This window comes from Schistocerca nitens, chromosome 4 (genome assembly GCF_023898315.1).
Source record: "Schistocerca nitens isolate TAMUIC-IGC-003100 chromosome 4, iqSchNite1.1, whole genome shotgun sequence".
Classification (NCBI taxonomy): Eukaryota; Metazoa; Arthropoda; class Insecta; order Orthoptera; family Acrididae; genus Schistocerca; species Schistocerca nitens.
In genome coordinates, this window is record NC_064617.1 from 634,603,427 (window position 1) to 634,618,253 (window position 14,827).

The 14,827-nt window shown below is 39.1% G+C and overlaps 1 protein-coding gene across 2 annotated transcripts in view; it reads left to right on the forward strand.

Annotated features, from left to right (window-relative positions):
* Positions 1–14,827, forward strand: part of LOC126251397 (structural maintenance of chromosomes protein 1A) — a 191,919-nt gene that overhangs the window by 79,268 nt on the left and 97,824 nt on the right. For both annotated transcript variants that reach the window (XM_049951796.1, XM_049951797.1), the window contains exon 10: positions 11,683–11,894. In XM_049951796.1, the coding sequence (XP_049807753.1) occupies positions 11,683–11,894 (212 nt within the window). The remainder of the gene's footprint in view (positions 1–11,682; positions 11,895–14,827) is intronic.

A 14,827-nucleotide genomic window follows, 5' to 3' on the forward strand; every position in this document is an offset into this window, starting at 1 on the left:
AAAACCAAGCAAGGTGGTGCAGTGATTAGCACACTGGACTCGCATTTGGAAGGATTATGGTTCAAAACCGCTTCCAACCATCCTGATTTAGGTTTTCTGTGATTTCCCTAAATCACTTCAGGTAAACGCTGGATGGTTCTACATCTACATACATACTCCACAAGCCACCATACGGTGCGTGGTGGAGGGTACCTTGTACCACAACCAGCATCTTCTCTCCCTGTTCCACTCCCAAACAGAATGAGGGAAAAATGACTGCCTGTATGCCTCTGTATGAGCCCTAGTCTCTATTATCTTATCTTTGTGATCTTTCTGCGAAATGTAAGTTGGCGGCAGTAAAATTGTACTGCAGTCAGCCTCAAATGCAGGTTCTCTAAATTTCGTCAGGAGCGATTCACGAAAAGAACGCCTCCTTTCCTCTAGAGACTCCCACCCAAGTTCCTGAAGCATTTCCGTAACACTCGCATGATGATCAAACCTACCAGTAACAAATCTAGCAGCCCGCTTCTGAATTGCTTCTATGTCCTCCCTCAATCCGACCTGATAAAGGGATCCTTTACAGATGAACCACATATTCCCAAAATTCTACCAATGAACCGAAGGTGACTATCCGCCTTCCCCACAACTGCCATTACATGCTTGTCCCACTTCATATCGCTCTGCAATGTTACGCCCAAATATTTAATTGACTTGACTGTGTCAAGCGCTACACTACTAATGGAGTATTCAAACATTACGGGATTCTTTTTCCTATTCATCTGCATTAATTTACATTTATCTATATTTAGAGTTAGCTGCCATTCTTTACACCAATCAGAAATCCTGTCCAAGTCATCTTGTATCCTCCTACAGTCACTCAATGTCGACACCTTCCCGTACACCAAAGCATCATCAGCAAACAGCCTCACATTGCTATCCACCCTATCCAAAATATCATTTAAGTAGATAGAAAACAACAGCGGACCTACCACACTTCCCTGGGGCACTCCAGATGATACCCTCACCTCCAATGAACACTCATCATCGAGGACAACGTACTGGGTTCTATTACTTAAGAAGTCTTTGAGCCACTCACATACTTTGGAACCAATCCCATATCCTCGTACCTTAGATAGGAGTCTGCAGTGGGGCACCGAGTCAAACGCTTTCCGGAAGTCAAGGAATATGGAATCCATCTGATACCCTTCATCCATGGTTCACAAGATATCATGTGAAAAAAGGGCGAGTTGCATTTCGCAGGAGTGATGCTTTCTAAAGCCGTGCTGATGCATGGACAGCAACTTCTTTGTCTCAAGGAAATTCATTATATTCGAACTGAGAATATGTTCGAGAATCCTGCAACAAACTGATGTTAAGGATATTGGTCTGTAATTTTGAGGATCCGTCCTTCTACCCTTCTTATATACAGGCGTCACCTGCGCTTTTTTTCCAGTCGCTCGGGACTTTACATTGGGCAAGAGATTCGCGATAAATGCAAGCTAAGTAAGGAGCCAATGCAGTAGAGTACTCTCGGTAAAACCGAATTGGAATCCCATCGGGACCTGGCGATTTATTTATTTTCAACCTATTCAGCTGCTTCACAACCCCAGGGATGTCTATCACTATGTCCTCCATATGGGAATCTGTATGGGACTCAAACGGCGGTATATTTGTACGATCCTCCTGCATGAAAGATTTCTCAAATGCTAAATTAAAAATTTCAGCTTTCGTTTTGCTGTCTTCCGTTGCCAGGCCAGACTGATCAGTGAGTGACTGGATGGTAGCCTTCGACCTGCTTACCGATTTTACGTAAGACCAGAATTTCCTTGGGTTTTCAGCAAGATCTTTTGCTAAGGTATGACGGTGGTAGTAGTTGAATGCTTCGCGCATTGCTCTTTTTACAGCAGCACGAATCTCTACTAACTTTTGCCTGTCCTCATTCTCCCAATCTTTCTTCTACTGCGAGTGCAACTGCCTTTGCTTCCTGAGCATTCTCCGAATTGCGCTGTTAAACCACGGTGGGTCTTTTCCGTCCTTAACCCACTTTTTCGGCACATACTTGCCCAATGCGTGATTTACAATGTGTTTAAAATTTGCCCATAATTCTTCCACGTCCATCGTACCGGAAGTAAATGAAGTCGATTCATTTACTGAGAGGGACGCTAACAACTGCTTATCTGCTCTTTCTAGTAAGAATACTCTCCTAGCCTTCTTGACCGACTTTTTAACTTTTGTAACCATAGTCGTAATGACAACATCATGATCACTAATCCCTGTCTCAACACTGACACCTTCGATGAGGTCTGGTCTGTTCGTGGCTACCAGATCTAAAATATTTCCATTACGCGTTGGCTGTCGATTTAGCTGCTCAAGACAGTTTTCGGATAATTTGTTCAAAAGTAATTCACACGACAGCTTGTCTGTACCACCTGTAATGAATCCATCGACATCCCAGTTTATACTAGGTAGGTTGAAGTCGCCTCCGACTAATATAGCATGATCCGGGTACTTCTGCGATACTTTCCTTTGAAAGGGCATGGCCGACTTCCTTCTCTAATCTGATGGGACCGATGACCTCGCTGTTTGTTCCCCTTCCCACAAATCAACCAACCAACCAATATTCCCAAGGTTTTCATGGCAAACCCAAGAACAAAGCTGGAGTCACTTGGACAGAAGAAGGAAGAGAGAAATATCAAAAAATATTGAGTGAAATGTGGAAGAAAAGAAAGGAGGCAAAATTGAAATAAAAGTAGTCCATTGTGGTTCATATGTAGAAGCAGAAAAACAAGAAGAATGAGCTGTGCTTAGTACGTTAGTGGATGGTAGTTGAAAGAACTAGGAGAACCAACATAAAAATAAAAAAAAAATAATAACTAAATAAATAAAAAAAATTAAACAGTCAACTGAAGGAGCAATCTTGGAGAAAGATGAGAGAAAAAAAAAGTTAAGTGGAAAAGGGATTATGCAGGACATAGAAGTTGATGGAAAGTTGACTGGGGAACTGAAAATAAAATATTGGTATTGTATATTAATAATGCATGGATGTTGACACTCACATCTGTGACCTACAGCCAATATGTAACAAAGCAGATGGATTCTTCTACATAAGAGACTGAAGAATAATATAAGGGTGCATCAATATATCTAGACATTGGGTTTTCCACTGAACAGAAGCTGCACGATGAACATCATTGGCTGATTGAAAGCATAATGGTCAACCCGCCATAGCATTGTCTGTGCCTTACATTTGATGTGCCAGTGACATCATTAATGCTAATAGATGATTAATCACTGATAGGCTTTGATTACTGATTACGCAGAGTTTTGTAGATGGTTACAATGAATCAATTGATCAGAATGTGGAAGTAAAGAGGTATGATTCAAAATAAGGAGAAAATTTCATATCAAATATCTTGGGTCACGAATAGTTGGATTATTTGTTTGAATATGATTTTATAAGCAGATTTTGGAGGGTGTCATAGGTACCACAGCACCAGACAAGGAAAAATATGGGCATGTAAGATCTGTAGCAGTAGTGATGAAGTTCTTTAGAAGCATGTCTCAACCTGTTGGATATTGTGGAGCAGGTGTCAACTTCAAGCAATTGGACAGCAAGACGAAGAACAAAGTGCTTGGATTAAAAAAGAGTGAAAGAGGGGGAAACAGTCTTTCACCCTTATTTTTCAGTCAGTACATAGAAGCAGTAATGATGAAAGTAAAATAATCCTTAAAGATTGGAATTAAAATTCAGGGTGAAAGGATATTACTGATAAGATACACTAATGGCATAGCAGTCCTAAATGTAAATGAATTAAAAGATGTATTGAATGGAATGAAAAGTCAAATGATTGCATGATATGTATTGGTAGTAAACCAAATTCGAAAGTAATGAGTAGTAACATACATGAAATTAGTGATGGGATAAACTTATATTAGGAATTGGTGACCACAAGGAAGATTGAGTTAAATTCTCTTACATTGGGAAAAAATAACCCATGGCATACAAAGCAAGGAGGACATAAAAAGTTGACTAGCGCAAGCAAAGAGGATTTTCTTGGCCAAGATAAGCCTACTAGTATTAAACATAGGCCTTAATTTGAGGAAGAATTTCTGGGAGCGTACATTTGGAGCACAGCATTTTATGGAAGTGAATCATCGACAGCAGGAAAACTGGAAAAGAAGTAATTTATCAATGTGTTTGAGATGTGGTGCTATAGAATGATGTTGAAAACTATGTGGACTAATATGGTAAGGAAAGAGGTGGAAGAAAGGAAAATATGAAAAATACTGACGAGAAGGAAGGACAACATGGTAGGACATGTTACTTCCATGTTACTAGAGGGTCATGTAAAGGAGATTGATACATCCAAGAAATAATTGAAGGCATAGGATGCAAGTGCTACTCTGAGATGAAGAGGTTGGCACAAGAGAGGAATTTGTGGGAGGTCACATCATACCAGTCAGAAGACTAATGATGGCTCAAACAATGGCTGCAAAACCACGCGTCATGAAAATATTTAGAAAATATTGTAGTGAAATAGCAATTTGTCCATATTGATGTGTTGTCATGCGATTTAGAAGGGATATTAGAGTCAAATACATCATTACTTATCATCTTTTAAATTATAAAGCTGTGAACATGTAAACATTCCATAGCTTTGCTTCTTAATTTTAATGTCAGTACAAAGCAGAAAACAAATTTTCTGCATTGTGATGACAACAGCTGAATGCAAACAAATGATTCACCCAGTCATTGGAAAACAGTCGACTCATTTGGCTGCAATTTTACATATCTGTGGGATTATTATTCATTCATTTCTTTCAAATGAAACTGGTCTGCGAAAATGAAAACAGTTGAGTGCAGTCTGACTCTTAACTGGATTCTGTTTTCACCTGTCATCATTGTGATTGCTGTCCTGAGTTTTGATTTTTATTGAGAGCCAATAAGTAGCTTTTAGTTTAGTTTTTCATTCATGTTTATGAATAGACATTGTCTTAATAGTAAAATTTGTGTGTGGATCAAAATGGCGAAATGCTCAGTGGCCTGGGTTTGGACAAAATTGAATGAGAAGTCATCCTGAAGATACTTTCAATCTGATACACAGTATTTGCAAGTATGATTCATATTATGAAACTATATTATTTTAAAAAATCAAAGAAATTTAACGAGTGATGACAAATATTTATTGCAAAAAAATTAAAAAAAAAAAACATTACTTCCATTGAGTGACTGTATGTGGTTAAAGAGCAAGTTCTGCAGGCACCAGACAATCTAAAAATTTGTGTCCTATATGCTTTCTGTTCACGTCACCTCAGTAGTGAAATAGAATTATTGGTGATGGGTGCAGACTATCGGGCAGATGGAGCTTCAACAAATTTTAAGAAAAAAGTATTTTTCATTTATTTAATTATAAATTTATAATGTAGCACCTTTATTATCCTCTTAAAATCAGCCAAAAATCCATATTTAATGCTACAAGCCTGAAAAATTTGTACTGAAGTAAGTAAATGTAAGTTTTGAAAAATACTTCATTTTTAGAAATATATTCGTTGTTCAGTTCTCTTTGATAAGAGATACATTACTTGTCTCTCAAAAAAGTTGGTGGCTCTATTGAAGATTGGTGTATAACTGAAGAGGCTGAAAAAGAATGTAAATGTAATCACTCAAACCCAGAGACTGGGTGAAAACATTCATACAGCTGACAACATGGCCACAGAGATTGGTTTCATTTGACTGAAAAAAACCAACTGAACAGAAACATTTGACTGGCCAGTCAGTTGCTAAAACCAATCGGTTGTTCCATCGCTACTTCTGTTCTCCACAAGTTCTACCAATATGCCCACAGAGGCAGTGTACGCTCAGCAGTTGTTCTGCCTCATATTTGGTTGTTTTGGGTGGGGGGATGGAAGACAACAGGGACGGAATTGCGGTCGGAGAGAGGAAACAACATTGTCACCTCTGGGGAGAGGAAAGACCAAGAAATAAACATTTAATGCAATTTATTGCTGCTTAATAGTCCATCCGTAAAGACTGATTATCAGAGGAGTCATTTGAAACAATGACTTGAACTTTTCTCTAACGTGTTCCTTCCGAGAGTTGTTTCCTTACAGATTCTTCGTCTATATGTACCCACTTAATCCTTTATTCCACAGTGACATCATAATCCTCTACTTATTTTTAAATCTTTCATCGTGACTGTGCAATTTTTGGACGTGACTTTTCTTTTCTCCAACGTTCATACATTTTCTGGCAAGTTGTATTGATAGTGAAAAGGGGGCAGCCTCACAACATTGTGGTCCATTTTTGCTGCTAAGTTGTCAAATTCAAATTGATTGTAAAGATGCCTGTGATGTTTGACTTCCTACAACATCTCCACTATCATATACAAAACCTGAAATTGAAATAGTTTTCTATCTACTGTACAGTTTCTTCCTCCTTTATATTAGAATTAGGAATCGTTTCCATTTTTCTTTAACAATTACTCAATGTTCTTCCAAATCACATAACCTAAAAACTCTGTGTTAAAATATGTCGCTATTCATGTCTTTGTGGTAATCATTAGATTTGTAGGATGCAAATGTTAGCTTTTCAGTATTGATAAAGCCATGTTCAGATGATCTTGCATGACATGCAATAAGTCTGTTTCCTTTGCCAATTGGTACTTTCAAACCACCACTGCCCTGGACCTCTCCATCAGAATCTGTCTTCTATCATCATATTTTATGTACCTGAATTCCAAAGATTTCAGAATTCTTTATTCGAATGACAGCCTTCCGTGAAAGCAATCTTCTGCCACCATTTGCTGTGCGGAATACTTGCCATGGTCATAAAAACTCCAATACAGTACAACGAACAATATGTTTCTGCAAAACGACCAAATCAGTGATAGTTTTTCTCCCATTAATATCTTACCCTGTAGATTGAAACTTTGTTTCTCTATACTGTTTGTAGTGAAGCACTACATACTAGTGCTTTTACAGTCTATGATGCTCACAACATTGTCTTGTAGGTCGAGTAGAAGTAAGTGTACGTTGCATCTTCAAACTGTCATCTTAACTCTCAAACAAAAATACTATCCAGTGAAAGTTGCTGCTTTCTTTGTAATCATACAACATTTCCATACAGTGAATGTGTAAGTGAATGCTGGGTAGCAACAAAGTTACAAAGCCATGCGACCAGCAGCATGAATGAAATTCAGTGTTGTCACATATAAACCTTGTTGATGACAGGTGGCCATTTGGTAATTTGTGTTCCTTATGATGCTACCTGGTTGGAAGCTGTGTCAGAAATGACACTGTGTGACAATGGTGTGAGCTTAGTCACGGACCAGGTTGGATTAGGCCAAAGGTTTCTCATTGGCACTTAGAAAAGGAGAGGAGAAGAGGGCTGGAAGAATTTCCCTGACACTCCCAGTCACCATTTTTGCTGCTCCGTAGTATGGTGTGAATTTGTGGCTATGCAAGATGTTGTCAAAAGTTCACAATCCATTGCTGAAGTTGCAACATTTTGATTCCACTCACTATACAGCCTAGATTTGGCAACATCACTGGTTAATCTTCTAAAACAAGCCCACCGTATAGGAAGTTTGCAAAATTCCTTACTACAGCTGAGGAAAAGAGAGAGCATGATTTACCATAACACTTGATCGAAGATGATTACAATCTGTTGAAAAGAACAGAAATTGTGTTGAAAAGTGAACAAGTGATTATATGTTGCATAACTTTTTTTTTTTTTTTTTTTAAGTGATTTAAAGGAAAACTTAAGTAGTTGGTGTTATGTTCTGGCTGGTTGCTCTAACTTGGGTAAATGGCAAGTTGATTCTTAATGCACCTTTTAGGCAGTAATAACCTTAGAGGGTAATGTGGAAGTATTGAATAGGATTGGGGAGAAGAGAAGTTTGTGGCACAACTTGACTAGAAGAAGGGATTGGTTGGTAGGACATGTTCTGAGGCATCAAGGGATCACCAATATAGTATTGGAGGGCAGCGTGGAGGGTAAAAATCGTAGAGGGAGACCAAGAGATGAATACATTAAGCAGATTCAGAAGGATGTAGGTTGCGGTAGTTACTGGGAGATGAAGAAGCTTGCACAGGATAGAGTAGCATGGAGAGCTGCATCAAACCAGTCTCAGGACTGAAGACCACAACAACAACAACCACCTTAGAATGTTCATTATTCATACTATGCTACAGATTATTTGAGGATTTAGATGGATGCATGTTGCTAATATATACTTGTGAGTCTGAGGGGCCATACAGGCTCTCTCATATGTGTTGTGTCAGTATATGGGACAAATGAGCTGGTGCATTGTCTTGCTGTAGGTACAGATTGTCTACAGATTGCTATAGGGAAACAAACACATGACAATTGGATAATGGGTTCCTGTATTATTTGCTTACAAGATATAATGGCAGACTTATCAAAAGTCATATTTCAGTCCATGTGAATATCCCCAACTTAAGAGTAGCTCCAGCACATACCTGAACAGAGTCCTGTTATCAAGCAGGATACATTCTCGCGTTTGATTTTCAATGCACTCTTACTCTGCTGTAGGAGTCTGCCACCAGATACAGAAACACTTCAGTCCAGCAACCTTCTTCCATACTGTGGTGTGTCTGCACCCATAGTAATTACATAACCCGTTAATATGCAGTGGATACAACTGCTTATGTGGTACCTCATAGGGAGGTGGTGATTTGGGGCGATACCCACTGGTTGTTGTTGTTGTTGTTGTTGTTCTCTCCTCCTCCTCCTCCTCCTCCTCCTCCTCCTCCTCCTCCATGGAACTGATGAAGGAGTTACTACACTCTATGCTGGTTCAATCTGTGATAGTTGATGAGGACCCCTGATACAGAAACATTGTTGCCCACAACAGTTGGTTCTGGAAGTGGCAGTTTTACCCAAATTGAGGCACCCACAATACACCATTGAGAAGGTGATATGTGGAAAGCCCACGCATCACTGACTCTTGATCTGGTTACAATACAATGTACTTGCAGGGTGTATATGACCCGGAACAATCGGGAGATCCGGGAAAAACCCGGGAATTTTCTCATCTGGGAGAAAACTGGGAAGAACTTGGGAATTGTTTAGAATTCTGGGAATTTTTCATTGTTTTAGTTTTCAGTTAAATTTTTTGTGATTTTTACTGGTAAGAACCAATACTCTAACAAAGGATATTACTGTATCCCGCTACTGCGGAATAATGCTGCAGCAGTGAAACATGAACGGGGGGGGGGGGGGCTTAAGTTGCAAGGAAACGCGCCATATACAACAACAAAACAGTGCTCATACAAGGGTCTGCCAACAGCAAACTGTGTCAAAGGGTCAAAGGCTTTAGGGAGACTGCAATGCTTCATAACAACAAACTGCCTCCTATGAGTGTGACGTGACAACTGTTTAAATTAGATTCGTTTGAGCAGTTGCAGGCGGGCTCTTGCTCATGCGCAGTTGAGTTGCATATGAGTAGTACCTTCTCCCGCTTCTGGTTACATAAGTGCAGCTAGGCGCCTCTACTTAATGTTGCTCCAGGTTGGGAAAATAATAGTAAATCTGGGGCTGATGCACAGAGCAGTCTGAGTTGTTGTGCGGAGTTGGGTCATCTCCGTGACCTGTGTTTACGTTCAGTGATTTTGTTGTTTCCTCTTCGTTTGTTGCTCTCACGTTAAATGATGACAAAACGGATTTTTGTGGCCGGGAGCTATCAAATGAATTAAAATACGTTCGCATAATTACGGAAGACCAAAATATTAGTTTCAGATATTATTTCCACCTTTCTGATAGTCAAGCATTAATCACCTTGCAGAACAATGAAGTTATATTTGCTGGTTTGCTAGAGAGATTTGGCTTTCATTAATCTTTTCTGCTGAGGCAGTAAATTTATTTGAAACAAAGTATTTAATTTCACACTATTGGTTAGCTTCAACTGTTCGCTGCATTTTAAGTGCTCGTATGACATGACCAAACATGAGATAATACAGTACTGGTACCACAAGAAAATTTACGTACGAGTGTGCATTTTAAGCCGATTTATGCATTTTAGTATGGTTCATGAAATTCCGACACACTTGAAGTATCCTCTGATGTCTTGTTTCTTTTATGACATAATGTAAGATCTTCTAATGTTTTACACGTACAAACATATATATGGGCTTCCTGCGTCATCGTAGCTGTGCAAGCGTGGTGACGCCTGTTATCTGGTGCCCTCTTGCAACTGCTGAAACGAACCTATTTCTAACAGGTCGCGGGAAAATATTGCGAATGGTGGTTTGAAACGCATTACATTCAAAGCAGGTTTCCTTTTACGCAATATGAACTATGTGCGAGAATGTATGATGAATTTCTTAAATCACAAAGTGTTTGACTCTGATTTAAAAATCAACTCATTGAGGATGACAATTTAGAAGAATTTTGAGCCCGGAAGATCAGACATTTACGTCGTTATTAAAAATTTTACTGGCACCTTTGTGTGATGTATTTTAAAGTGTATCACGCACAAAAAAGATCAACATTATATGTGGAAGCTTAACTTCTCTTCCAGCTTATTAATCTTCGAGACCAATATTACATGTGAATGCTACGTATCTTAATTTAAACCATTAACTTTTCTTATTTGTGTGTTCGTGCTACGTAAGAGTGATCTTGCTATTGGCTGACTATATCACGTGTCCTATGCTGTCATCAGCTGGAGAGAACACGTGACGTGAGCTATGACTGGCCTACAAAAGCGCATCATCATCTCGATTTCAATGCTTCAGAAAGAGACATGCTTTGTTTGGCGGAATTCAAATTTATGCCCCCCCCCAAGAGTTTCGTTTTCTAAAGTGCCAGGAAATTCTACGTCGATGTATAAAACCATAAACATTCAAAGGATTGATGAGTTTTACAGTGCCGAGGATGAGTATACTGTCACTTAACGTGGAAAAAGTGTATTTTCACCCAGGGAAACGGTATTTTTAACCAGGAAACCCGAGAATTTTTTTTTTTCCTTGTCCACGTATACACCCTGACTTGTATCCTATGCCTTACCTGTACAAGGTTATTCATAAGTACCTCCATGGTTTCACAAGATGATTGCACAAAAAAAAAAAAAAAAAAAAAAAAATGAAAGATATACGTATACAACATCTCTCCATGCTTTTTACTCACATTACAGACGTGCTTGATATGAGCACCGTTTGTGACACAGCATTCATCATTACATGTGTACATTTCTTTGGGCTCACTGGTGAATTGCACCGGAAGGCGTAACAGCAGCCATTTTGGAAACCCTTTCATTGGGTTCCTTTTCTGGAGGCACAAACTACTTTGATGAGTGTCTGATTTGTCTACATGCCTGCCCACTAATGCAACTACGCCACACTGAGTGTTACGAATCTAAACTTGGAGAGATGCTCTATCGACTGATATCTGTCATTTTTCTTTTCTGTTTTTGTAGAGTTATCCTTTCTGAAAACTGGAAATACTTGCAAATAACCCTGTACTTCATTCAACAGTCGCGGTGATTGTCAGTACGAGGCCTTACTCGGTGCTCCATCTCGTAATGATCTGCTGGACAGTGGGATGTTAAACTCTGACCCACTTTTTTCCTAATGTATTTTGCAGTTACTTTCTGTCTGTATTACATATTCCATGTATTATGTGTGAAGATTTCCAAGATTTAAGTTAGAGCATTACTATCAATTTTTCTTTCTTGATTTCAGTTTGATCGGATGATCAACATGTGTCAGCCGATTCACAAACGCTATAATGTGGCAATTACAAAAGTTCTTGGCAAGTATATGGAAGCCATTGTTGTAGATACAGAAAAGACAGCAAGACAGTGTATTCAGTATTTGAAAGAACAAATGTTGGAGCCAGAGACATTTCTTCCATTGGATTATATTCAAGCCAAACCTCTGAAGGAAAGATTAAGGTTAGTATGCATGTCCTGTATCGATATCTTTAGTAACACTTTGGGCTACTGCTGCTCATAGTTTGCTTTGTCGTGTTAAATTGGTATCGGTGCAGAATATTCTGTATGTCCTGTTTCCTGTTTGTTGTGCCCAGAAGTAGATTCTTTTCCTTGGTTTATGTTTGTTTGGTAAGATTATATTGTGCTACTTCCACTACACAGTAGAAAGTGCTCAGAAGAAAACCTTCCTAATAGACCAAACTTGTGTGCAGGCTAGGTTGTTGTTGTTGTTGTTGTGGTCTTCAGTCCTGAGACTGGTTTGATGCAGCTCTCCATGCTACTCTATCCTGTGCAAGCTTCTTCATCTCCCAGTACCTACTGCAACCTACATCCTTCTGAATCTGCTTAGTGTATTGATCTCTTGGTCTCCCTCTACGATTTTTACCCCCCACACTGCCCTCCAATGCTAGGGTTCCAACCTAAATGCTGGCCAGGATAGGCAGCATTCTTGGATCTGAACTCATTGCTCAGACTGACCTAAAGCTTATATCTGACACTACCTCCTCCTCTGTCCTTTTTGTCCAGACTCTATAGGGGTCTCTTGAATTTTTTGTTGTGTGGTAGAACTACCAAGAGAACAGATACAGCAGAAGATGTCTTAGCTGCAACAGATTGGTTCCACAAAGTTCAGTGATGGGAGTGTATATTGATATCAGCCTTTCTAGTTGTTTTGAACTGTTTTGGTGTCAATTGGTCATCTTAACTTTTGTGCTTCCATCTTTCTCTTCACCTTTGGTATTTTATGAACAGATTACTCTTGTGTTTTTCTTACTGAGTTTAGTGCACTATTTTTACGGTAATGCAAAGCCTTGTCCACATCTCTCCATTGATTCAGATTCTCCTTCAATTAGCCACATGCATTTATGATTTATTATGCTTTAGGGTTGTGTACAGGATGTTAATTCTAAGTTTTAGAACTATAAGCTAATAAGAAGTGATGCTTAAAGTGATTTAGAGTCTGGGTGCAATTTAAATCGGATAGATGGATACAGGTAATCAATAGCCTGGAATAATACTGTGCCAAGGAACATTAGAAAATAACAACAAATGGTAGTTATTAACTACTAGGCAAGAATGCACCCAAGATCTGAAAAGAGGGGAGGGGGATGGCAGTGACTAAAATCTTTAAAATTTCATGACGAGTGTGTCTAAGTACACTTACTATTAGTCAGTATTCGGTATTCATTACATGTTCTGGCTTTCTTCAAACTGATAATAAATTGAACAACCTAAACTCCACATTGGAATATCAACAATATTAGGAAAAGGATAGAATTGTTAAGTACTGTAATGATGACCTGTCGAGTTGCAGACAGGCATGACGAAAAGACTGTGACACCTAATAGCTTTTGGCCAAAGCTTTCTTCAACAAATAAAACAAACACACACACACACAGAAAGAGAGAGAGAGAGAGAGAGAGACTCACGCAAATGCGTAGTTTCAGTTGCCTGAGACTCCAGTCGTGTGTGTGAGCTGTGTTTGCATGATTGTGTATGCGTGTCTATTGCTGACAAAGGCCTTAATGGCCAAAAGCTATAATTGTGCGAGTCTTTTTTGTGCCTAACCGCGACTCAGCATCTCCAGTATGTGGTGAGTAGCAACTTTCCTTCTCATAGTATTGTTACATTCCATCTTGAATTTTCCATTGTTTGACTTTTTAAATAAGCATAGATGTTGTACTGATTCAGATGCTTTTCAGAAATCTAGAAATACTGCATCTACCTGTCTACCTTGATCCGTGGTTTTCAGGAGGTCATTCTGTTCAAAATACCTCGTTACATTTGAACTCGGAATATATTTGTACCAAGGGTGCCATATGATAGTTTGTAGCAGGGGGGAGGGGGTCCCTATACCTGGAGTATGGAGTATTTTTAATATTTTGGAAGACGAATGATGACTTGTAAGTAGCAATGCAAAAGATCATTTCTGATCCTGTTAAAAACATGCATAATGCTGACTCTGAAATCATTTTCTGGAAACAAAAACACCTGACTGCACTATATTTTTTCCTTTCCCTGAGAGGTGGGGGACAGCCTCTTTTGCCCCCAGATATGGTACACTTGGTTTCAACAACCAGCAGAGTCAGTTATATGGGATTGTAGTATTGTGGATGACTTATACTACCCTTCTTGTAGACAGGTGTGACTTGTGCCTTCTTCCAACAATTGGCCACAATTTTGTGTGCAAGTGATCCACAATATGTTTTAGTTAATAGGGGGGCTAACTCAGCCACAAATTCAGTGTAGCTTCCGATAGGGATTCCATAAGGCCCAGGAGTTCCATTTAACAATTTCAGTTGCTCAATGCCCCTGAATTCACTCATCTTCTCAGTGGTATGAGGGTTAAATTAAGGCAATTTTCCTGGTTTTACCTTCTTGTAAAGGAAAATTTGAAAATTTTTCAGTTTCAGTTCTTGTTTGTCCATAAGTGACTGGATAATAATTTTGGTGCCACAAACAGCCTTTACGTATGACCAGAATTTATTTTGGTTTTGTGGAAGGTCATTTGACAATATTCTGCTGTAGAAAAAGTCATTGAAACCTTCACATAGTGCTCTCTTGACAACCAAACGTGTTTCATTCAGCATCTCTCTTTTTATAGTGCAATGCTTTGTTTTGTACCTATAATGCAGCAGTCTATTTCTTTAGAAGTTCCTTTACAGTGACTGAATGTCATGATGGGTCCCTCCCTTCATGAACTGTTTGAGGTACATATCTATCCAGTCCAGGATCAACTATTCTTTTACATTTGAGCCACAGTTCCTCTGCATGCTCCTGTCCTGTGCTAAAGTTTCAAGCTCGTGATTGAGAAACGACACTGTTTCTTTTTTGTCTAGTTCATTAAACATTTGAATCTTTCTACTTGTTTTAGTTGCCCTTTGTACTTCGGTAAT